At 39.8% G+C, this 26,803-nt stretch overlaps 1 protein-coding gene across 12 annotated transcripts in view; it reads right to left on the reverse strand.

The window, feature by feature from the left end:
- Nucleotides 1-26,803, reverse strand: part of ankhd1 (ankyrin repeat and KH domain containing 1) — a 200,145-nt gene that overhangs the window by 25,115 nt on the left and 148,227 nt on the right. For 6 of the 12 annotated variants that reach the window (XM_041192971.1, XM_041192968.1, XM_041192964.1 and 3 more), the window contains 13 exons: nucleotides 25,764-25,912; nucleotides 24,377-24,488; nucleotides 22,234-22,379; nucleotides 20,498-20,640; nucleotides 18,570-18,783; nucleotides 15,145-15,320; nucleotides 14,870-15,032; nucleotides 11,934-12,029; nucleotides 11,058-11,174; nucleotides 10,572-10,737; nucleotides 10,024-10,474; nucleotides 9,768-9,923; nucleotides 1,909-2,073 (listed from right to left, as the gene is read on the reverse strand). In XM_041192971.1, coding sequence (XP_041048905.1) covers nucleotides 1,909-2,073; nucleotides 9,768-9,923; nucleotides 10,024-10,474; nucleotides 10,572-10,737; nucleotides 11,058-11,174; nucleotides 11,934-12,029; nucleotides 14,870-15,032; nucleotides 15,145-15,320; nucleotides 18,570-18,783; nucleotides 20,498-20,640; nucleotides 22,234-22,379; nucleotides 24,377-24,488; nucleotides 25,764-25,912 — 2,254 coding nt within the window. The remainder of the gene's footprint in view (nucleotides 1-1,908; nucleotides 2,074-9,767; nucleotides 9,924-10,023; nucleotides 10,475-10,571; nucleotides 10,738-11,057; nucleotides 11,175-11,933; nucleotides 12,030-14,869; nucleotides 15,033-15,144; nucleotides 15,321-18,569; nucleotides 18,784-20,497; nucleotides 20,641-22,233; nucleotides 22,380-24,376; nucleotides 24,489-25,763; nucleotides 25,913-26,803) is intronic. The other 6 variants (XM_041192975.1, XM_041192966.1, XM_041192965.1 and 3 more) reach the window with 3 other exon arrangements.

A 26,803-nucleotide genomic window follows, 5' to 3' on the forward strand; every position in this document is an offset into this window, starting at 1 on the left:
TGGAGAAGGAAAAATATGAAGAGTGTTGATTTCAGGACCAGCGTTCCTTTAAGCTTAAACTGAATCTTCCTATCATGCAAGCACTGTTCCCGATATAGTTCCTTCCCACCATCTTTTCAGCCAGAATGCTGAAGCTAAAATATTTCCTTGCAAACTGGACTCCTCTTGGAAGTGACAGCTCGTCACAATCTTTCAAAAAAATGAAGTATAGCAATTTTAAGATTCTGGCCAAAATAAACTATTTTGTCTAAAATTTAGCCTTTTGATAAGTCCCAAAGAGTATTTGTCAGACGTGTGTTTTATTAAAGTCCAGATTTTGTGGGATTAACTGAATAAAACAGCTAGCTCAACTGTATGTAGAACATTTGTTCAACAAATGAAATCACTAGATTCCAAACAGCTCTTTCTAATGCATGTAAAAAAGACATTAAATAACCATAAAATCTAGATTTAATCAGATTTGAGTACCACTGGCAATGCATTTATGTACAAGATTAATGACAGCATTGTATTGAATTTTTGTTTTAATCCTACAAGCACTGGAAAGAACAGTTACCACTGGGTGTAACTGGCATTCAGGCAATTATTTTTCTAGTATGGGAGAGACCAAGGGTAATCAAATCAGTGCTTGCAAATAATCACAGTGCATATGATAATGGCAAGAAAATGCTTGGATAAGGTTCAGAATATTATACAAGATAAAGAGTAACCAAGTCTGAAACTTGAGACTTGCTAAATTTACTTATTTATTGTATGAACAAAATGAAAACAATTGTGATCAGTGCCTACATTTAAGCAAGTTATGTTTAATATTGAAGATATGTATGCAGAAACTATGAGTATTGTCAGCCATACTTTTCTCCACTTTCTTGGAGATGATGAACTGAAGTACAGTAGATCAGTGTTCAGATTTGATGCCACCCAAAAAAATATTAATTCCCAAAATAGAAAAATGTACAACTATTGTAAATAATGGCTTGTTATCAAGAACACAGAAAATATCAATTTGGAGATCAAACTTAAAATAGTATGTGTCAGCAGGCTTACCAAAAGAAGAGAAAAAACAAACAATTAAGAGGGACACATTTGAAAGAATTGACTCTAAATGTCTCAGCAGGAACAAGTCTGATAACTACGCTTCTCATTTTTACTGCAAAACAAAAAGTGCTCAAAATTCTGAGGTGGTCGGGGGCGGGTGGAGGGGGGGAGAAAATGTTTAATTTGGTCTATTTTGAAGACAGCTCGAGTAACTATACACAAATATTTTTCCTTTTGTTCTCAGGGTGAGAGAACACTAATAAGGCTGCATCTATTGCATATCACTAGTTGCTCTGAGACAGTGGTAGTGGGAGTGTGATTGCTTTTACAACTGGCTTGCTGGCCCACTTAGAGCATTAGAGTCAACCATGTAGTATGGGACTGCAGTCACATGTGGACGAGAGTATTTAGGGGCACAGGTTCCATTTCCTGAAAGACAATATTTAGGATTTTACAACAAAATCGCAGCCTTCAGACTTTTTTCTGGTGCCGGTGCACAAAATGACTAAGTTTATCGTCTTTAGTTTCACAACTTGCCATGGTAGGATTTGAACTCATCACATCTGGGTTGCTAATCCAGTACCTCGTCAAATGCACTATTGACGATCTGCTTTTCTTTACTGAACATGTTAAAGACTCTTAGCTTACAGTGAGCTGGAGTCACTTGAATGAAGAACTAGAACAATGAATATAGCTAATGCACTCAAAATAATAAAAATGTGTCAAGGATGGACTAGTGGCACCATGTTGGTCCTTTCCATTAGGAAGACTATCATTTGGTTTTTCTCAAGCAGACAGTTTAACAGCTGGAACAACCTGAATGATTTCCCCTTTTAACTTTGTGTCACTTTTATTTAAAGGTCCAGTTACCTTATTGTGATCATTCTTTCTCCATTCTTGTCTTTTTGCTTGTCAACATCAATATGTGCACCAGTAACATCTTGGATGGCAGTTATATTGCATCCCCCTCTTCCCATTATCCTTGATACAACCGAAGCTGGTACAGACAATTTCTTTGACCTGGTTAAAGCAACTCTATATAAAAATCATAAAATTCTCAATATATATTAATTCAATTTTGCATTTTCCACACACAAAACCCACCCCTTCCTCTCTCAAAGACAGCAACATTTGCTGGGATATGGTGCAAAAGGCACCTGCAGTGCTTTGGTAAACATGTTCTTCACATGTAAACCTGAATCACGAACACCAGCAGATTATTCAAATATATAACACATTATAATAAACTATGTCTTACACAATGACCACACAAATATTCTTCAATCAGGCCACTAGATAGAAAACCAGAAGTGGAAATCCTGGTCAATTTTAATCCCAAGTCAGGGAAGCTGAAGCCAATTTGTGGCACCTTTACTGATGCCACATTTGAGACCAGCTAACTCAAAAGATTGAGTGGAGCTGGACCATATTTGCATATGTGGCTCAAAACAAACAACTGCTTTCGTAAGCCATTGGTAGGTGGTGCTAACATGAAGATGAAACAAACATCCACGGCACATGTTGGCTTCTAGTTATCCGATCTTTCAATTTCTGCTCAAGGCAGCAACCTATCTACTGATTTTTCTATCCATCTTAACAAAAGCAAGTCTGTGAACACATGGTACAGATCTATTATGTAGTGGACAAAATTATTTCCCCAATTAGTGGGCAACCCAATATATGATCAAAGCTTAATTTTTGCTTTCATATTTATGCAAGCATTTTCAAAAAAAATTCCAAGTGAAAACCAAGTCAAATATTTGTTACTTGTAAATTTCAGCTCCAATTATATGCAAGGCTGGCTCAGCAACAACTGATTTTTCAAGCAAATCAAGTCAATCTTGTTGCAGCATTTTAAGATTCAGCCATCTTACATTGGGGGGAGGGTATCTCTACAAATTGAGTTTTAACTGAGTGAATGCCTGTTACAAGCTTCCTGCAATGCCACAGCATTTTACCTGGTGTCATGGATATCAGAATTTCAACAATTTATTTTTGTAAACAGCAAGCGAGGCTTATGGTCATAAGCTTTAGAAACAATAGTGTCTGCTCCCACCCACTCCCCAGGGCTTCAGAAAAACTTTCATCCCCTGCTGGACCCTAGAAAGTGAACCGCCATGGAAGAATACAGGGAAAATGAAGGCCCCAAAGTCCTAACTCCACTCCTAGGATTCCTTGATGAAGATGGTAAGAAACAGCAGACTTCACACACAAGCCAAAAGACATGAAAACTCCTATGCCACTTGGAAACTGAGCGACAACCACACCAGCGGCCCAATATCAATGTTGGTGCAGTTGCTTCACAGCTCCTAATAAATTCAAAGATACCGGGCAGCATGGAATATAAGCAGATGGTAAAAACAGCTCAATTTCTCAAGACTGCCTCAGAGCAGACAGACTTCTCAAGCCCTTACACACGAAGAAGTGGACAGCACCATGATGGCAAACAAATCTGGTAACGCTTCAGAAGCCAATGTAATTTACCCAGAATTCCTGAAAGATCACTGGGAAAGAAGTTGCTAGCAAAGCTGTTTACCAACTTCCACACCACAGGCACCATTCCAACACAATCCAAGATAGCAGCCATTGGCAAGCCACAAAAACCACTCAATTACCCACACAATAACCACACCATCGTTCTGCTTTTAATAACCCAAAAGATCCAGGAACACCTCCTGCTAAACAGACTTGAGTCCCACCTGAAAGCAGCAATGCCTCCACAACATTTAACAACACAAACATAGGACATGGGAGCAGGGGTAGGCCATTTGGCCCTTCAAGTCTGCTCTGTCATTCGATAAGGTCATTGCTGATTTTTTTGTGGTCTCCACTACTTTTCTGTCTGCCCCCCCATAACCCTCAGCTCCCTAGTCTATCAAAAATGTACCTAACTCAGCTTTGAATAAATTCAATGACCCAGCCTCCACTGTTTCTAGGAAAGAGGATTCCACATGCTAACGACCCACTGATAGTTGAAAATTTTCATCTGTCTTAAAAGCGATACCTCTTATTCTTAAACAGCATCCCCTCGTTCTAATCTCTTCCACAAAAGGAAACATTCTCCCGGTATCCAACCTGTCAATTCCCGAGAATCTTGTATGTTTCAATAAGATCACCCCGTATTCTTGTAAACTCAAATGGGTATAGGCCCAGCTTCTTCAAACTTTCCTCATAAGGCAATCTCTCGTCCCAAGAATGTGTCGTGTGAACCTTCTTGGAACTGCTTCTAACTCAATTTGATCTTATTTCAAATAAGGAACTAAAACTGTACAGTGTTCCAGGTGTGGTCTCACCAAGGCCCTGTACAGCTGCAGTAAGGCTTCCCTATTTTTATATTCCATTCCCCTTGCAATAAATACATTTTCCATTTGCCTTCCTTATCATTTGCTGTACCTACATACTAACTTCATGTGATTCATATGCCAGGTCACCCAGGTTCCTCTATACCACCAAGTTCTGCAATATCGCTCCAATTAAATCATATATTGCTTTTCTATTCTTCCTGCCAAAGTGGACAAGTTCACATTTTTCCACATTGTACTCCATCTGCCAAATCTTTGCCCACCCACTTAACCTATCTCTACCCCTTTGCAGGCTCCATACCTCCTTTTGACAACTTACTTTCCTATCCATCTTGGTGGCATCAACAAATTTAGCTATCAGATATTTGGTCCCTTCATCCAAGTCTTTGAGCTAGATTGTAAATAGCTGAGGCCCCATGACTGATCCCTGTGGCACTCCCCTGGTTACAGCTTGCCAACCCAAAAAAGACCCATTTATCTCTACTCTGTTTCCTGTTAGCTAACCAATCCTTTATCCATGCTAATATGTTAGCCCCTTTGCCATGTGCATTTATCTTGTAACAGGCAAGGTGGATAAAGAGCAGCCTGTAAATGTGGTGTAATTGGATTTCCAAAAGGCTCATGATAAGGTGCCACAACAAAGGCTATGTTCCCTTGTGCCTGCTGCCCTCGTCCTTCTAGATAGTAGTGAGTTTGGAAGGTGCTGCCTACAGGGCATTGGCGAGTTCCGGCAGTGCATCTTGTAGATGGTACACATTGTTCGTCGGTGGTGGAGGGAGTGAATGCTTGTGGGTGGGATGCCAATCAAGCAGGCTGCTTTGTCCTGGATGGTGACAAGCTTCTTGAGTGTCATTGGAGCTGCACTTATCCAAGCAAGTGGAGAGTATTCTGTCACTCTCCTGAATTATGCCTTGTAGATGGTGAACAGGCTTTGGGGTGTCAGGTGGTGAGTTACTCGCCGCAGGATTCCTAGCCTCTGCCCTGCTCTTGCAGCTACAGTATTCAGATGGCTAGTTCAGTTCAGTTCCTGGTCAATGACAACCGTTAGGATGTTGATAGTGGGGGATTCAGCAATGGTAATGCCATTGAATGGCATGAGGATCAAGTTCTGGCACATACTGCCTACATTGAAAATGGCTTCCAAAAGAAGTTGAAGACAGGCATAGTGCTACTGGATTTCACAACTGCTTATGATAGTATGGCACGCTGGCCTGATTTTAAAACTGCCCAGAATCCTTACAACCTGGGTCAGGACAGTTGTTGAAACACTCCTTTGGAGCTGACGATTCAGAGTCCACCCTGAGCAAGGAAGAAGTGCATGGAGACGACAGGACAACGGGGTACCAAAGGGTTCAGTGTTAGCCCCGATCCCGTTCAATGTATACCCGCAAGTCCATCCACACTGATGACATCTGTTGTGCCAACCAAGCTCCATCCATCTGCACTCTGGACCAGATCCTTAATAAAGAGATTACAAAGTTTACAAACTACTGCAGCACATGGTATCTCACATTAAATCCGCATGGATGGCCAAAGGCTAATGCATTATACCGACCCAACATGCTTGGGAGTGACTCTGAATCAGACTCTGTCCTTCCGGGAACATTTGAAGAAAACAGTAGCCAAGCTCAAAACCAGAAACAACCTACTAACCAAACTTGCTGGATCTATGTGGGGACGCTGCTGCCACAACACTCCAGGCTTGCCCTATCATATTCCACAGCAGAATACTGAGCACCTGTCTGGCAAAGCTCATCACACACATCTTGTTGACACTCAATTAAATCATAACTGGGGCTCCCCTGGCTTCCTGTCCTTGCAAACATCACTCCGCCACACATCCACCAATTGACATTGATGGATTTTGGAACTAAAATCTTTTACTTCTAGGATATTTTACTGCAGTCATGTTGGTGAATGTTTCTAAACTCTCACACTACTCCGGTAAGTGGATTGTAGGATTTCTATAAGCGTTAGACTATATTGCCTCATCTAACATTCTCAGCAACCTACAATCTACGTACATTACTGGGATAGTGAGACAGAGTTTAGAAACACTCACAAACATGACTGCAGTAAAAGATCCCACAAGGAAACCTATAAAAACCTATAAAATTCTAACAGGACTAGACAGGGTAGATGCAGGAAGGATGTTCCCGATGGTGGGGGAGTCCAGAACCAGGGGACAGAGTCTGAGGATATGGGGTAGACCATTTAGGACTGAGATGAGGAGAAATTTCTTCACCCAGAGAGTGGTGAGCCTGTGGAATTCGTTACCCCAGAAAGTAGTTGAGACCAAAACATTGTATGCTTTCAAGAAGGATTAAGATATAGCTCTTGGGGCGAACGGGATCAAAGGGTATGGGGAGAAAGCGGGAGCAGGCTATTGAGTTGGATGATCAGCCATGATCATAATGAATGGTGGAGCAGGCTCAAAGGGCCGAATGGTTTACTCCTGCTCCTAGTTTCTATGTAACGATTTTAGTTTCCCATCTGCAAATCCTTCCCTCCCTCTTCTGCCACTCTAAGTTCCAGGCTGCAGGCTCCTGCAATGACATTAGGTTGCTGCACGTGCGCATCACTGGGGCCTCAGTACAAACCCCTTATGCACTTGTGGAAAGAACAGAACAATGCTGCACATCAGAGGAGACACTCCCTGCTACAGACTAAGTGGCGGACTAATCACCTTAAACTCAGCAAATTAATAGGCCATCGCTTGACTTTGGGGATTTGCATTCACTAAATAAAAATAAGTGTGGTGCACAGGCATATGGCTGTAACTCTCCAAAATAATTTGCTGTATGAAAACCCGACAACTAATCAACGTCATGATCAGCAGCCGACTGTCCCATGTGCACCTTGGAGATCAAAGCAAGCAGCCAAGCAAAACCAACACGGGCTCCCATTGCGATCAATCCTTGCACCAGCTCTCCAACATATATACCAGTGGCCTCCCTCCCACAAAATCACGGCTCTTCACATATGCTGACGACTTGGCCCTGGCTTTCCAGGCTAAAGCACTTCAGGGATATTGAAAAAACAGTGAAGATCTATGTTCTCTGGAAACCTGCTTCAGAAAATGGAAACTTTAACCAAGCACTGCCAGGAATCATTTCAGCCTTCCACCTGAACAACTCAGAAGACTGGTGAAGAACATCATATCCAGTTCTGTGGCCAACCACTCATCCACAGCCCACTGTCAAAATACCATGGCATCACTCTTGCCCATACATCAACCAACAACACCTCCAGAACACCAGAACCAAAGTTAAAAACAAGAGTGAATTTCATATGGAAACTGGTGGGTATCACCTGGGACAGGAGAGCACTGCTTCACTTGCCCTGGCCCACCCAACAGCAGAGTACTATTGCTCAAGCTGGCAGAGGAGCTGCCACACAAACGTGGTAGATATCCATATCTGTGAAGTGACAAGGATTGTTTCTGAGATGTTGAGACCAACACAGCTCAACTGGCTTCCTGTTCTAGCACATATTGAACCTCCTGATGTCCACAGGGAACATCCTCCTCAAAGAACACCATCGGTTGACAGCTAACGAAGCACTCTCATTGACATATGACCTCAGAATAAAAACCAACACACTCATCTGAAATCCTGTAGTTCCTAGTGGCACACATTTCACACCCTACAAACTGACAACAACCCCATCTCTTGCTGACATACCTCCAGGTTGACTGCAAACAACTTCAACCGGGTAACTGACTGAAACAGTGAAGTCCCAGGTTTCAACATTCCATGGAAAATCTGGGCAACCCTGAACCACTTGAGGACAGGCCAGGGAAAATGTGGTCACTTGGTCCATAAGTGAAACATGAGGAACAACTCAAATTGTGAATGTGGCCAAGTTACACCTTTGCCCATATACTGAACTTTTGCCCTGAAGGATCAGATAGATAGGTTCTTGATTGGTAAGGGGATCAAAGGTTACAGGGAGAAGGCGGGAGAACGGGGTTGAGAAACTTATCAGCCATGATTGAATGGCGGAGCAAGACTCGATGGGCCGAATAGCCTAATTTCTACTCTTATGTCTTATGGATCCATTCCTGGTGACATCACAACCATCCACACTGCATCAGCTGAAGCCATTGAATGGATTGCTAATTTTGACATCTGACTGGAACTCCTTCCCAATAATCTCTCTGCATCACCTAGCCAGAATCTTTTTACCTATACATTAGATGAATAGGGAATATTTAGAATGTCCAAACTGTTGAAATTTTGATTTAAATATTTATTGAACTAAACAACCCACATCCTCAATATCATTGCTACTTCATCTGATCTACAATGACACCCATTATTGGGATGGATTTTTGCATAGCATAGCATGCTACCAAAGGCTTTATAGGCTGACTTTTGTAAACCAGCATAAAATTTACACCTCAAAGGCTAACAGACATTTTTATTGTTGGCCTTTCAAATAGCTTGACAGCATTCTAACAATATCCCCTTTGTAAATGCAAGCATTTTGAAAAAAAAATCTATAAAAGAGGCCATAGTGTATTAAAAAAAACATATTTCTGGAGAATTTAAAATAAGTCCTTCCTCGTTCAGCACTTAGTACATCACCTTGTGGGGAGGATTAACACGTACTCAAATTAAAGAAACATGTGTACCTTGAAACTTGGACCTAATGTATGGCCACCCTCCCAAATAGAGCCATCTCCTGCTCATTCTCAGGTTGTATGGCGGCAAACATGGTGTCCCAAAGCCTTCAAGAACTATTACCTCATTCCTATCCCAATGAAAGCAATGAGGTTGCATAGCTACTGAGAATCATGGTGCAAGAAATAATTTCTGGACAGGTTTCAACCCTTCCATGTCGTTATTAAAACTCCCATTTGGACTAAACAGTCCTACAGATGAAGATGTATAATACAAAAAAGTGGCAAGACAGGACGAGTTATCTGGCAATAAAACAACTACATAAATGTAGGTCACAGACTTGCAAAAAGGGGCCCACAAGGTCAGATTTCTATCAATGTATCCATAGGGCAGGCGAACAGATCACTGCTCATTAACCTTTTCCCCTTGGCTTGACTATTTCAACCATTTTATTTTTGTTGACATCCTAGCACACTGCTTCTGTTACTATCTATGAAAACAGTTCATGCCAATCATACACCGCTTTCCTTTGGGAAATTAGGTCAGAGAGCCCTAGACTGAAATATTTGAAAAGCACAGGGATACATGTCGCATCTTTCACATAACATTGGGAAAATTTTGTATTAGCTTCACGGTTGACAATATTCCTCAAATTTTGTCACTAAAGAATTAAATAGATTTTATTCCCTTTGTGTGTTTTTTTTTAAAAAGGAGTGAGGAGCATATTATTTTACTTTTGGCAATGTAATAACGCACGTACACTGACATAGAGATCACTAGTTCAAAAAAGTTCTTTAGTTACCTTCGCACAACTTCTTTCCAGCCATCTTCCCTCTTTTGACCACGCTTAGGACTGGTTAGATTCATCTTTCCATTTGGGGAGGACAATGGCAATGAAGTAGACTTGTGAGTTGTAGACAGTGAGCTGGAACTTGTTTCATTAGTGCCATCGTGCAATCTATATGATAAGCACATACCATAAATAAGAGAGAATGCCAACAGAAACATAAAATTACTATTGAACAACAAGCAGTGCCAGCTCACAATATTAATCTTACCTTGGGTGATTCTGAGTCTCTGAGATGGAAGTATTAGATTTTTCATTTCTTGGAGGGTACAATTTCTGGTCGCTGAAGTTGTGGAAGTCAGCAATTACATTGAGATCTTGGCTTTTACCACCACTGCTGCACTCACTGTTGCAGTCTGTACTGTCAACATTATCAGAATCGCTGTTCCCTCCTACACCACCGCCTCTCGGTTCCCCATTTATTTTATTTTTATCTGCCTTCTGTTGCGCTATAGACATATGCTGATCTTCTAGAATTATTTGAACACTCTGAGAAGAATCTTTAGTTTTGTTTTTCTTGTTTTTCCTGTTAGTACTTGGTGTGGTTACAACATTGGCTCTCTTTTTCCCGTAAGCATTAGTAAAGGTGGCTGAAGTTGCAGAAATGCCAATGGTGGTAGTTGTAGTTGCACTTGGAGGCTCTATAGGCACAACTTCTTCATCTGTGGAGAACAGAAGCTGTTAGCTTGATTGCTTTTAAAGAAAAAAATCAATCCATAATCATATTTACAGTTGACAATTAAAATCAAAGTTACTTACCTTCAAACCTATCCTTTTCTGGAGTTTGCAGCTTTTCTGAATTCTCCTTAACTCTGGCTTCTTCCTCCTCCTGTTTCCGCTTCTGTTCTTCTTTCTTCTTCTTTCTTTTTTCCTTTCTTTTCTCTCTTTTTGCTGCAAGAGCTAGTTTTCGACTTTCTTCCCTTGACTATAACAAAGGCAGAAACAATTTATGCAAAGATCAAAACAGGTAGATTTAACAAAATTGGCAATGGAAACATTAAAACAGAGTTCCAATATTTCAGGGTGCCCTTATTAAAACCAAGCTTTCAAGCTACAACTACAAAACTATCATTCGTTTTTTCCTTAATTACATTAAAAAGTAATGATGCAAGCATATCCGTTCTTATGTGGAAGATGAAGTTATATTGAAAGAATGACAAAGAACAACCCAAAAGATGGGCTCCAAACAGCACAAGGTGGTAGTTTTTGGATGTTTATTAATGATCATTTAGAACAAACTCCCACCTTCTCCAAGTCCAGTTCTTTGAGAAGAATGCTTGCATTTTTGTTTGCTTCAGCAGCTTGCTGGTCCTTTGCTTTCACTATTGTTTCCATGCACTGGTGACATTTCTTAAGCAGTTCCTAGGACAACAAATAGTAATCAGCTTTAAAAACACTATTTAGGATAGTGGAACGTAGAAAAATACAGGAGTTGCAAGCGAAGAGAGCAACTTGAGAAAGAAACTCTTCACTACTTCACAGGAAATTATATAAACTATTTATCTTTTATATCAGGAAAAACAAATGTTCTGATGTAAAAGTATTATTCTTTATAAGAACAGCCTAACTGTAAACTAAGCTTCACTTGGTCAAATCAGACTATCCCGTGTTCAACCTTCACATGAATGGAGTTCAAATCATACTTACCCACTCTGAGGATTTCAACAGCAGATAGGCTGGAGGTAGGAAATGAAGGTAGGCTATTTATTGCGAGGGAAGTAAGGCTTTTTTTTGTGGAGAAGACATGGGTTTAGAACCACAGTTCAGGGTCAAACAGCACAGTGAGATTGAAAACAGTGTAGTTCATCCTGACTAAGAAGGGGGATCCTTGAATGTTCCTACGAAGCACCTGGTGGCTTTTCTTTCAAAACTTCAGAACCTTCTTCCCAACCCAAAGCTCAACTATTCTTCCTACAGCTCACTGGTACTGATTAAGCCCCTTTGTACCTTTGAATGCATTCAACTCCAGATCACCACAGATTCCATTACTAAAAATTCCTGTTAAAAACAGGTGGGAAGGTAGGAAACCCAAATGCCTGCACACTGAAGACAAACCTAAGGAGGTGAAAAATATTGCAATGATGGACAAGTGAAACTTTCAGAATTTAGGAATAGACTCACTTTATCAGTAATGGTTGCTATGTATCTCATACATTCAATATCAGATGGAAATTGGTTCACTTCCTTCACCAAGTACTGCACAACTTTCACATGGCCCTGAAAAAAGTACAATTCAACATTATTAGACTTGAAAATGCTTGCTTAAATGACAATGCTTTTTAAAATTTGTTGTAAGCTGAATCTTTAGAGCATTCTAATGTTATGAACTGGCTCATCAAGCCATTTTTATCTCCTATCTTATAAAGTATCATTTCAATACTAAGTTAAATTACCTTAAATATGATTTATCTTCTCAGGTGTTATTTACTCTACACACACATTAAGGTTGTGTTTGAGTATTTGAAGGATACAAGGAGGGGAGTAAATGAAAAAGCAAATCAAAGGAGCCAGGAGATCTTAAAAACATTCCTGTTTAGAGCACTTATTTGATTTCACCTCAAGGCCCAAGTGATTGTCTGACATTCTTAGTGCAAAAGAGCTATATTACACTGGTGGTTTTTTTGAGAGGGAGTCTGCAGTGTAAACTATCACCACACAGCAAAAATATTGCTGAAAAGAAAGAGACATGCTGTCAAAGCTTTTCATGTTGGACTCCTCAGGACAGGTGCAATAATACCAAATCTCAAAGGGATCAACCATTTATACTGCACGAGAAGAGGTGCTGATTGATTGGCAAGTCGACTCTGATTGGTGGATGCATGGCCATGGAGAACACATCAGGGAACTGTTAAACTGCCAAGCTTTTGTTTAAATTCAAACCAGGCAAGTCGACTCTGGTCAAGTCATTGCCATGGAGAATGAACCAGGGAATGGCTTTCCCCTAAGTTTTTGTTAACTTAAAAAAGGCGTGGGCATGTTCTTTTTGTTTGCAAAAGATAAGCCCCGTGTATGAAGATGTGTAGCTTCTAGCACACTTATATGGGCCACACTGTGAGCCCGAATGATCATCTTAAATTGCTTGTTAGTGTAATTCTTAGCACAATCAGGATTGTTTAGTAAGCGTTCTGAGCGTTGCAAGCATGGCTGGATGAGTATGGTCAGTATCTTGCCTGTTCCAAACTTCTGAAGGGTCATCTTGTTTGTTGCAATCCCCCTGACATTTGAACGTATGGCCTACATATCTGGCATCACCGACACTGAAATTCATATACCACAATACTCATTTGTGGGGTGGGCAGGATGCCTTTTTGGCATGACAGCAACATTCTATCAGTGGAGAATAACCACGTGTTGCGGCTTCATAACGACGGTGTGAGACGGCTAGCTTCATCTGTGGCTCAACGGTTTAAGACACCTTACCCTTCCAGGGTAAACTGAGGTAGACTGGATGCTTTTCAGGACCAAATGTGGCAGCTCTAGGGCCATTCATATATATGTATATTGTACAATTTGTATATTTCTCAAACTCACAAATGGGCTTAAGGCCACCACTTCGGTCCTGAAAACTGCCCAGTCTACCTGAGGTTATCCTTGAAGGGCAAGGTGTTTCAAAAATTTGAGCAACAGATAAAGCTAGCCGTTTCACATTGCTATTATGCAGTAACAACACAGATGGTATTCTCCACTACTAGGGTGATGCCGTCAAGCCAAAAGATCTTCTACCTATCACACAAATGAGTAATGTGGCATATGAATTTCAGTGCCGGTGTGATACCAGGTATGTAGGCCATATATCCCAATGATTGGTGAATCATAACAATCAGCATGTCCCTCAGGCTGTTCGCAACAGGCAAAGTATTGACCGTACTCAATCAGCCTGTGCTTGCAGAACACAGAGTCCAACATTAGATGTGATTCCATGACTGGACAACACTTAAACAATCCTGACTGTGCCAAGAATTACACTAACCAAATTTAAAATTGTCAGGCTTGCAGTGTTGCTCGCTTATGCGTGCTAGAAGCTACATATATTCACACACAGGGTCCTATCCTTTGAAAACAAAAAGAATATGTCCACGCATTGCACCTTTTTCAAATTAACAAAAGCTTAGGGGTCAGCTATTCCCTGGTTCATTCTCCATAGCAATGCTTTGACCAGAGTTGACTTGTCTGGTTTGAATTTAAACAAAAGCGTAGCAGTTAACTGTTCCCTGGTGCAATCTCTATAGCAACACATCTACCAGAATCCACTTGCCAATCAATCAGCACCCTCTTCTCATGCAGTATAAATTGTTGTGCCCTTTGAGATTTGGTATTCTTGTGACTGTCCTGATGAGTACAACACAAAGAGCTTCGACAGCATGTCTCTTTTGTTTAGTAATGCTCAAGCTCTACTACCAAGTGACAACAAAATATTGTGCAAGTGAAATCACCTAACATTATGGTGTTTCTCATTCTTAAAATATAATTTAAGCTTGGCAGGGAAATGATTAAGCCATCAACCAAGTCTGAAAGACCACTAGGATTGTATCCCTTTTGAGTAACCATGCAGGCAACATGCAGCTCCTGTCTTCCCTGGGCCTAAGTACAAGGCTAGTATCAGCTAATGCATAACAAAGAAGCATTGCTAATAGAGTGGTCCAAGAACAAGACTAAAAAAGCTCACGGGCACCAGGTCAGGGAGTAAAAACAGAAAATGCTGGAAAAACTAAGGAGGTCTAGCAACATGGAGAAAGAAACAGAGTTAAAATTTCTACTCTGTATGACTGTTCTTCAGAGCTAAAGAGAAGTAGAAATGTGAAGGATTTCACACTGTTTAACAGGGGGGTGGAACAAAACAGGTCAGGGATAGGTGGAAGCTAAGGTGAAATTTGACAAAGATGTCATGGGCACAGGACGAAGTGGGTGTTAATGGTAATGTTAAGGACTAAATGAAGGTGCTCTTAGTGGCTTATGCTGGTCACAACGTACGCATTCTTTATTTTACTAAACAGTCAAAATATGGGGAAGGGGAGTGGGGGGGGTGCGGCTGGGTGGTGAATAGACCACAAATTTACCTTGCGGAAAGCTGCCATAAGAGGTGTGATTTTCCTGTTGTCTGCTGCATCCACATCAGCACCAGCCTGCACCAATAACTGGACCACATCAAAATGCCCACCATTTGCTGCCAGCCATAAAGGCGTGTTACCTTTCTTGTTGCGAACATCAATGTGAGCCCCTCTGCAGAATTCAAACAAAAATCAATGATTTTGACTGTACTCTCACAGGACCTTAATGAAATCATATTATAAGGACTCATTTTGAGTAAAATATATTCAAATGATTAAAATACCTGTTTATCAGCAGTTCACAAAATTTATAGTGACCTTTATCTGCTGCAATGGTTAAAGCTGTATCACGTGAAGAAGGCACTGGTGGTGCATTGACATCAGCACCTTTGTCGAGCAGAACCCTCCCCACCTCAGCATATCCTCCAGAGGCAGCTTCCATTAAAGGTGTAAGACCAGTCTAAATATAAACAGATTAAATTGCTCATTTATAAATTGCATCAATTTTTTCTGCGGTGTAAAAAGGTTTTAGAATAATTCCTAAATATTTAACATGCTCCACTATATAGAATGCAAGTGATCAATGTGCTATCCTAGAAGTCTTAAAAACAACCATTTATATAGTCGTCAAAAACACCTTAAATAATTCACAGTTGAAGTGCTTCAAGTTTTGTGACTTATGTAGATGAGTACAGCAGACATGCTGCAATAGCAACGTTCCACAAACAACAAGACGAATGACCAATTTATTTATTTATTTAGTTAGTAGTAATTGAGAAAGGGATTTTGGCAAAGCACCAGGCCTCCCTCATTATCTTCTGAGTGCTGTCACACGACTGTTAACATCTACCTGAACTGGCAGACAGGACTCTTTAGTATTACAGGTGAAGAACAGTACTTCAAATGACGGAGCATTTTAATGCAGTGCTTTCTCAGTATTTAATTGGCGTTTGTGAACAAAAGATGTTTGTCAATTCACAGCATTCAAGTCTGATATATATAATAGGCAAACCTTTTCAGTTTTTTCCATTATAAATCTCTATGTACACAAGTTTATTCAAAGCTGCCTACATAAACTTGTCACATCCAGTAGAAGCTCTTCAGCACTAAATTCCTAAGTCCATATTCCTGATGAAAATATTAAGGACAGAATGCATGACTTAGAAATAGAGGTCAAGTTATGTCTGTCCAGATTGGTCCAATTAACTGCTACCTTCTAACCACATTCCACCAGAAGTTGAGGATTTCAGGATGTGCAGACTTTACAAAATGTAAGATTCTACAAAATTTAAAAACAATCCCAACCAAGTGGAAACTGGACTAAGAACAACAGAACAGAAGTTTTGACAGGGATATTTTGAAAACCACCCAACAGCCCAAGGGTATCTTGTTTCATATCTTCTCAAGCACCCTCCCACTGCTGGTACTACAATTCTTCTTCACATTCTCTCCCCTCCCAATGATCTTCTTTGGCACAGGATCCACTTTGGTGTTTAACTGCTGCTTCCAGCATACATCTTTCTACGTACATATACATTTACATCACACAAACAACATCCAACCATAACTTACCACTTCTCTCGACTTCTTCACTGTTGCTAAATTATCAGACTACTTATCTGACATACAGTACTAGATGAGCAGAAATCTTCTACAATTAAGTATTGGAAAGGCACAAGCCATTGTTTTTAGACCCCGTTCCATTCCCAACTACCAATTCCCACCCTCTCCCTGGCAACAATCCGAAATCTGTGCGCAATCCTGTTGTTATCTTTGATCCTGAGGTGATCTTCCAACCATGTATTTGCACTATCACTAAAACCATCTATTTCCACCTCCATAACATCGTTCAACTCCACCTGTCACAGCTCATATGCTGCTGAAACCTTCGTTCCTGCCTTTGTTACCTCTAGGCACAATTGTTCCAACACATTCCTGGCTGGTCTCCCACATTCTACCCTCTGTAAACTTAGGTCATCCAAAACTACTGCCCATGTCACAGCAAGTCCCGTTCCCTTATCACCCCTGCGCTCACTGACCTACATTGGCTCCTGGTCAAGCAATATCTAGATTTCAAAATTCTCATCTTTGTTTTCAAATCTCTCTACAGCTTCGCTCCTCCAACCCTACAACCCTCCAAGATATCTGCGCTCTGCTAATTTTAGCCTCTTGTGCGTTTCCAATCGTAATTGTTCCACCACTGGTCGCCATATCTTCAGTTGCCAAGGACCCAAGCTCTGGAATTCCTCCCTGCACCTCTCTGTCTCACTTTCCTCCTTGAAGACACTTCTTAAAACCTATTTCTTAGACCAAGTTTTAGGTACAGCTTTACTTTTCATTTTAAAAATGTTTCACTCCAAGTTTGTATTCCTTATAGCTCTGGTTTGTTTTTTGTCCCACTTCTGTTGCTTGTGTTTCATTAAGTCTTCTTTCATTTCTGCTTGCACTCCTTAGTTTCCACATTTCCTGCCTGTTCCCTAGCACTGAGTTGGAAAACAGGATTTGTGTTCTCCCTGCTACTTCAGCTAGTGACCCTAGCTTTGAATGAGAAGCAGCAGGATTAGTGGAGTGCAGCAAAACGAATTGGGACTTGAAGACTGTGATCCACTCCAACCAGAGGAAAGTACATACCCACAAACCATGTAATAGTCTAGTGGTCTAAACAAAGAAGCCTGATTTACCACTGCAATAAAGTTAACGGGATATGTGAAACGAATTCAAATACAACGGAAGCAGTGTGGCATGGGGAGAATTTTCTCCGTCGGGTGGACGCGCAGCTGATCATTGTCCACAATCGGCTGTGCGCTGTCATTTTACATGGGCGGGCCAATTAAGGCCCGCCCAGCATGACACGCACCCAGAAGCACTGAGCACTCCCTGGGGGTTTGGGGGGGGGAGAGAGGAGGAGGTGGAGGAGGAGGATGAGGATGAGGAGGGAGGAGAGAGAGTCAGGGCCTGTGCTGTTCCGCACATGCACGTGAAATAGCGCAGAAATCTCCGTGGCACAGAGCCGCCTCAGGGAAATTATTTCAATTTTTCATAAGCGAAGTAAAGATAGAAAAAATTATTCAGATATGTCCCCTATGTGACAAGTGTCGCATGAGGTGGGACATGTCAATGAATTTTAATAAAATTTATTACATTTATAAACCCTTCATGAAACCTCAGACCGCCTGTGCTCTTCGCCTGCCTGCCAACCTTAAGGTTGGATGGGCAGCCCTGTTAATTATCTCAATTGCTATTTAAATGGCCTTAATAGGCCTTTGACAGTTCGGCGGGTGCGCAGCCAATTTCAGTGCACACCCGCCGAACTGAAGGTCGGAATGACGCACGGTGACATCGGGACGCACGCCCACCGCCACTGCGTGTCATTTAATGCGTTGGCGAGCGGGGCCCGCCCCCACAAGCCAACCAGAAGATTCAGGTCATAATAATTGTAACAAAATGAAGTGTTACAGGAAGAGTCACACTGACAGGGAAGTTCACGCACAAACAAAATTAATTGCAGTTAGCTCCAAAAATAATCAGAAACTGTTATAATCAAATGAATATGTGCAACCTGTGCTGTATATAGTTGAAATAAATTAGTGAGGGGAGTACTGAAGTCAAATATACTTGCTAAAATATTGATCTTTTAGTATAATATATTTTAAGCTTGCAGGGGTTGTCCTTTACACATTTGTTTTAATAATCAACGAAATGGTATTACCTTTGCTCTGTGCTCAACATTTGCCTTCCTATCCAACAGCAGGCTGACAACTTCTGCTCGGCCTTGGAAACAGGCCAGAGTTAGGGCAGTGTTTCGATTGGTCTCAATCTGGGCATTGATGTCAGAGCCCATATCTAGCAGCAGTTTCACTGATGCCACATGGCCATTCATAGCAGCTAACATCAAAGGAGAAATCCCCAGTTTGCTTCCCGTCCTGCAACAGAATAAACATTTTATGAATTTTACAAAGTCTGCTTAAATTGCATTGTGACACGGACAATATAGCAAAATTAGCACTTGAGCATGTCTGAAGGTGGTTCCTAACTGGTGAGAAAACCCTTAATTAAAAATGATGGAAGAGGGAGGAAAGGAAGCTGAAAAGCTAAAACTAAATCAAAATTCCTTAATTCTTTTGCGCTTCTTTCCCTGTTGCCTATCAAATTAACTGCAACCTTATACACTGACATTCATACAAAGCATATAATGTCGTCAGACTAAGAAACTGGGCTCAAACATTGAATAATTCAAATGCATTTTGAAATTAAATGTCAACAAAATATAACAACTTCACTGCATTCATGCTTTACTTGGAATACTTCCATATAGGCATAAAGTAAATTCATCAAGGGCATACTGGTAGCTGTCCCAAGTCATGATCAAAACACATTAGAAAATGACAGGTTGTGGCCAGTATCAAGTAATTAAAAGTCATCTCAATAATTTCTGGTTTTGCCTTTGTGATCACCTTGAAAATTAGAGGGAAGATATAAAGGAATCTCCCCATTCATGCAGGCAAGTCATGTAATGGTTATTTCCAAACAGTCCATTTTAAGAATATACTGATTATATCTACAATGTGTCTGTGTTGAACTTAATATAATGCTGTCTTATGCTGACACTTGCTTATCTGAATATGCATTAAAATTAACTCTTATAGAGCCAGAGTTTGATGAATCAAACAACAGGTGAATGACATATGCTGTTATTAATGTGCAAATTAGCCAGCAACTTATGGCAAGGAGAAGATGCCCTGTGAACTGTCACAAGTTTCTGGACGATTTGCATCACTCCACTGTTAACATCACAAAAAACAGCATTTTGTGCTTAACCTCTTAAGGTTCATAACGTTGCTGCATTGGCAAATTAGTTGCCTACTAAATTCACCACAGTAAGATCAATCTAGCTACAAATAGTGCAAGCACCCTTTAAATGACACTACATTTATTGATGGCCAATCAATCTCTAACCCAGAAAGTAAACAATTAGAAGTGTGGAGTCTCATTCCTTCTGGTCGTGAATTGTTGTTGGAGATTTTAAAAATGTTAACATTTTAAAATCATTTTCACCTTTCCTTTCTCTTTTTCACTCTTAATATAATCTTTCTTTCCCCCCTTATTTTCCTTTGTATATGATTTGACATTGAATTCACCCACTCTAATTAGCCCTCCTCTTTAGTCTTTCCTCTGTTGATTTCTCGATCTTTAAAATCACATTGGTTGAGATACATTTTTGATCCTGTTGGTCCCAAGGTCACAGGTGCCCAGATGCCATTGCTCAGCCATTACGAGTTCGCACTTCCAGCAACTTATAAGGCAAAACATTTTTTTCTGATCTCTTCAGTTCAAAACTCTAGCTAATCAGGCACACTCTAGCAAATTCAGGCCCATTGTATCTACATATTTCTATGTTCATTTTATTAATTTTTGGTGAGAACATTTGCAGGGTTGGGGAGAGAATAGATGGATTGAAGTCAATGCTGTTGAGACCTCAGCTTTAAATAAGAGATCAACATCGAAACAAAGGTTAATGATCAAGAGATAGGTATGATTCTACTTGACAGTCAGATATTTTGACCACGTGACGACAACATGGAACATTTCTGGGTATACATGCTAGATCTTCATCAAGCCATTTATTAGCTGTAATACCTGGAATTAATTTCTGCTCCAGCATTCAGAAGGATCTTTATGATGTTAACATAGCCGCCAGAAGCAGCAAGACTGAGAGGTGTATAGTCTGAAACATTGCGATGCTCTTTGTTTGCACCACGGGCCAACAGCAGCTCCACGACCTTAAATCAAGAAACAAACGAAAAATGTTTGGGTATGAATTTAAAGTAAAAATAATGAAAATTTTATTAAACTGTTTATATCATCATTCTGCAATTATGAAAAGCTAAAAACTTAAATTGCCCTATGGTTCTACTTGCTTTGAAATTTAGTATCAACATTTGTGATCAATGCCATGACAAAAGGTTGACCATCAATGACCATTATTGCAATAGACCATTGTAACTATGCTCTGATGAAATTACATAAAATATACTCAAGGGGAATAGCTTACTGAACTTAGGAACAAAGGAACATTTGTTTGGCCATTCAATGAGACCATGGCTAAATCTGTGAATTAACTCCATATATCCCTTTATACCTTTCAATGACAAAAATCTATCAATCACAGATTTAAATCATAATCACAGATTATAATTGATCTAACATCAACTGTCATTTGTGAAAGAGTTCCAAACTTGTACCTGTGTGTGTAGAAGTGTTTCCTAATTTCACGACTGAAAAGATCTGGCTTTAATTTTTAGATCATGGCTCCCAGTCCTAGCGTCCCAACCGGCAGAAATACTTTCTATCCATCTATCTGTTCCCCTTAATATCTTGGCAACTTCAATAAAATCATCTCTTCACCTTCAAATTTTCCAAGATCATCAACCTTAGTTTGCATAATCTCCCCTAATAATTTGACCCTTGGAGTCCAAGTTACATTTTCATAAATCTAGACTAAACTCCGTCAAAGGCAAATATAGCCTTCCTAAGATGTAGTGCCCAGAACTGCCCCCCAGGTGCAATCTAACTTGGGCTTTGTAAAGCTGAAGCATGACTTCTGCCTCCTTTTTTCTCATTCTCTAGAGATGTAGTGGCTAGCATTCCATTAGCCTTTTTGATTATTTTCTCTACCTGTTCACGACATTTTAGGATCTATGTAGATGGATATTTCACATTTAGAAAGTAGTCTGTTAATTCCTTTTAACAAACCTCCAATTTGCCTATATTGAAATCCATTTGTCAGTTTTGCCCACTTAACCTATCAATATCTCTAATTTTAGGTTTCCATCTACATTGCATGCAACACTGCATATTTGTGTCATCGACAAATTTGGATGTGTTATACCATCATATAAGTCATGAATAAATATGGTGAATAATTGAGACGCAACACAGATCCTAGCACACCCCTAATCACATGCCACAAATTACAATGCCAGCCCATTATTCCTACCCTCTGTCTCCTTCTGCTCAGCCAATTTCCTAACCAGGTCAATAATTTGCCATCATTCCACAGGCTTCAACTTTAGCTAAGTCTATCAGGGACATTGTCAAATGCCTTTTGTAAGACCATATAAATAATACATAGGCATTTCTCAGTCCATCATTTTAATCACCTTTTCAAAAAAAAAATTCAAACCAGATTCGTCAGGCATGACCTCTTTAAAATCTATGCTGGCTCTCTATTTAACAATTGTTTCAAAATCTTAGTGGTTACTTCAATAGAGGTTAAAGGTTGATAAAATGAATCAAGGAATATTCACAACACTGACATTTTATACTTCTATTTAACCACCATTACAGAATAGTTAACCAGGAAGGTTTCTTACCTCTTGCCTTCCTCCAGAACAAGCCAATGACAATGGCGTATCCTTGGTGCGTTCAGATTGTGCTTCAATATCTGCACCTTTGTCCAAAAGAATTTCCACAACCCCAACGTGACCAGCTGTAGCAGCCAAAATAAGTGGAGTAAAACCTAATGGGAAGAAAAATAGATAAGCATTTTAACAGACTAATTAAATAGATCACATTTAAATGAATATAATGATCAACATGTGACATTAGAGTGGTTAATAAAATTGGATCTCCACTCCGACTTCTTGATTTCAGCAATGCAGTGGTGGGGGGCACCAAATGCATATAAACAGAGGATCTTTGCTGGGTTGCTGTAGGACCTTTTTTTCTAAGCAGTGATCCTCTTTTGATTTTCCCTCAAGTAGTAAACAACTTCTGGATGTCATTAGATCAGTTCTGAGAATAAATATACTGCAAGGTTTAATACCAAGGCACACAAATAACAATCTAATTGTTTACATTGGTCATCGCACCTCAATTAGGTAGCAATATTTTGCTGACCATTACATTAATTAAGGGCAGGTTAGTCAACAATAACGATTCCCTATATAATGTTTTAAAAATACTAATTTGTTTGAATGAAAATGCTGCAATCTTACAGGTGTTTTAAATTCACTTTTGAACTTAGCCTATAAATGTCCATTTAATATACAGGAGACCCCATAATCCACATCTGCCAATCAGTAATGAAGTTTACACTTACCCATTTTGTAAGCCTCCATACAAAGCAGAGAGCTTGAATACTTCTTTACCAACTAGCTATCTAGTTATAATAAACTCTGGACTTCTCAAACCACAATGCTAAGATTTGCTTAGCAATGCAATAATGAAAATGGCTCTCTACCTCCAAAAGGGTTAGATGGGTGCAAAATAGATATAGATGAAATCGATACAGTATTTTAACCGAGAAATATAGGGAACAAACCTATCCCCAAACTACATAGATGAGTAACCAGTGCTGTTTCTAAAGAAAGTGGTGATTTCTATAGACAATTCTGGAGACAATGACCCTTGGTAACACACGCAGAACACCTGAAGTGGTCACGTTTGCTGAGTATTGGTTGATCAGTTAAGAAATTCACTCTGCGCAGCCCTATAAGGCAGCTCTGTGCTCATTGAAAGTGATAAAATATGATTACATGGTGAGATAAAGTAAGGTGGAAAGAAAATAATGTGGAGCATAAACACCTGTATGGATCTGTTTGGTCAAATGGCATGCTTGCATGCTATAAAGAAATCAAGAAAGTGTACATATTTGGCCCATGCTTCCTATCTTGCCCCATCCCCAAGTACAGAAGATATGGTGGTCAGATTCATAGCTGCAAATGAATATCCCAATTACTCAAAAGCAAGTAACACAAGGGACAGTAGCATAGTGGTAATGTTACCAGACTAGTAATCATTCGCCTGGACTAATGCTCCATACTCTCAGATACAAATCCCACCATGACAGCTGAGGAAATTTAAGTTCAATTAATAAGTCTGGAATGAAATAATCTCATTAATAATGATCAGGGAATTACTGGGATTGCAGTAAAAAACCCACCTAGCTCATTAATGTCCTTCAGTGGAGGACATCCACCATCCTTACCTGGCCTACATGCAACTCCACAATAATATGGTTGACTCTTAAGTGCCCTCTGTAATGGCATAGCAAGCCGCTACAGGCAAGAAAAAAAGCACTGTGGGATACCTATTCCACATGGACTGTAGCGAATCAAGGCGGCGGCTCACCACCACTTACTCAAGGACAATTGGGCTCACATCCCAAGAAATATTTTTAAAATTGAGAAATTTTAAGGCAGACAAAAAAAACTAAAGATGATTAACTCGTGAGGAAAACAATCTTCCTGATAAATGGAGCTGCACTCACTGGATATCTGTGTACACCAACCCTTCAATTCCTCCCAAAGTCAACCAGGTTTATCCTCGTAGAGTGTGCAGCAAGCAATTAATACATTATTTCTCAACACTATCCAAGGATAAGATTCCCCATTACACTTGGGTTGCATGTGTACTCAAAAAAGTATACTCATTACTGAACACAGCAGCTTCAAAATCACGTCTTGCATATCTCCATTAAATGAAAGCTGATCTAAGTGGCAAATTAATGCATACCTTTTTTATCCCGGTGTTCAATATTAGCACCACGAGCTATTAAAACTGAAACAAGCTCTTCGTGTCCCCCAGCACAAGCCAACGTTAATGCAGTATCGTGGTTGCTCTCGGTCTAAGTAGAAAGACAATGCATTGTGCAATGAAGGTTCAAATCAACTGTATAATACAGAAGCAGCCCCACATTCATATATTCAAAAATGTCATTAACATGCATAAAAACAAGAGAATGCAAGAGAGAAGGAGTAGGCAATTGCCACCTTTCGCTGCCCTGCTGTCATTCAGCAAGACCAAGGCTGACCACCTACGTCAGTTACACCTTCCAGCATGATCCCCATATTCCTCGATTCCTGTTGATCTCTGACTTAAATATACTCAATGACTAAGAACCCACCGCTCTCCGTAGTAGCAAATTAGAAAGGTTCATAGCCCTCAGAGTGAAGAAATTTCTCATCTCAGTCATAACTAGTTGACCCCTCATTCTGAGTCTGTGACCCCTAGTTCTAGTTCTCACCGAGCAAGAGGAAACATCCTCCCAGCATCTATCCTATCAAGCCCCTTAAAAACTTCATATGTTCAATGGGATCACCTCTTATCCTCCTGAACTCTAGGGAGGATAGGCCTAGTCTACTCAATCTTCCTTCAAAGCATAATCCTCTCATCCCAGGATTCAGTCCAGTGAATTTTTATTGTACTTACTTCAAGGCAAGTATATCTTTCCTTGGATAAGGAGACTAAAACTGCACAAAATAGTCAAGGTGTGTTCTCACCAAGGCCCCATACACATGCAGTAAGACTTCACCATTATAGTCCAACCTCTTCAAATATAACATGCCATTTTCTTTTCTAATCACTTGCTGTACATGCACATTAACTGTGATTGATATACAGGGACACCCAGATCCCTCTGAAAATTACCAAGTTTCCCGAAAATAACCTATTTACTCCTACTCTGCTTTCCATTGGTTAATTATTCCTCAATCCATGCTAATATATTACCCCAAGCCCCAATTTTGTGCAATAAACTCTTGCACTGCACTCCATTGAGAAGAAAATCCAAATACACTACTTCCACTGCTTCTCCCTCACCCACCCTACTAGCCACATCCTCAAAAATACAGATTTGTCAAACAACATTTCCCTTTCATAAATCTGTGATAGCTCTGCCCATTTATTCTGTCATTTTCTAAGTGCCCCAAATCATGTCCCTATTGATTCTAGTATTTTCCCTAGTCAATCACGAGACACGCAATCTTGTAAAATGATCATCCAAATTCTAGTATCACAAGCATTAACAACTGCATCTAAAATACTGTATAATTCAAAAATATGTTCAATAAATTTCTATTTTGCTATTTCCTGGTGCATTACATGCTTACAGAATATTTACCTGTGCATCAATTTCAACTGAAGGGTAGAGGGGCAGCATTGATGAAGGAGAAACAACTGGACTGGGAGTTTGAGTACGAGGCTGAGGAGTAGGGGGTGTTGTAGTGTGAGAAGAAGCATTCGGTCCAGAAGGCATTCTACTACTCACTGCTGCAAAACAAAATCGCTTGTCATTTCCTCAAAACAAGAAAGAACCTCAAGAGTTTTGCTAAATGCATACAACTGACCAAAGCTCAAGCACATTTTGGAAAGTGAGATCATAATTTGAAACAGCACCTCTTTCAGCGTGTTGCAAATATAACCTAAAATTGAATAATTAAGAAATAAAATCCAAATATCATTCTGTTTAAGACGTAAGATTGAGATGCTCAAGACAAATTTAACCTAGCTAACAGTGCCTCAGAAAACTGGTCCATTATTATGCCAGTATTTTACAAGACAGCATTACATAACATCGCTAAATAAGGAAGCAACATATTTAGGAATTGCAGAAAATTGAAGAATCTCCATTAAAGTAGTTTAATAATTTTGAACTATAGCCCAAGTAGTCTCAAGGATGGCACCCTATTGATCTTACTCCTCAAAAGACCCATTAAGTTTCTTATGAAATGAAAATCTGAGATGATTTTAATTATGAAACCAAAAAGTTGAATATATATATCAACAAAACTAGCATAATGAAAATAAAGAGTATTGATATTCTAACAATAAAGACGTCCTTAAGTTCTACGATAATTGTTCAGTTCCAGGTTTCTTCATTGGTTAAATTGACAGGTTAAAGCATTCCAGACTAACGTTATATATTTTTTTAAAATCACAAAGGAAAACTTCATTCAAAGGATCTTTAAAGCTGCTGCAATTAAAACAATTAGATAATTCACTGCCCTGAAAACAAATATTCTAATCAGGAAACAGTCATTTGGAGGACTCTGGGTGGTTTAATGTAAGGAAACCCCAAATCAGGTCATTTTGTGCAACCATCTAATTACCGAGGACTCCAGCCAACTGCCAAAATTCATTTAATAACTAATTATTTAATAG

This window comes from Carcharodon carcharias, chromosome 8 (genome assembly GCF_017639515.1).
Source record: "Carcharodon carcharias isolate sCarCar2 chromosome 8, sCarCar2.pri, whole genome shotgun sequence".
Lineage (NCBI taxonomy): Eukaryota > Metazoa > Chordata > Chondrichthyes > Lamniformes > Lamnidae > Carcharodon > Carcharodon carcharias.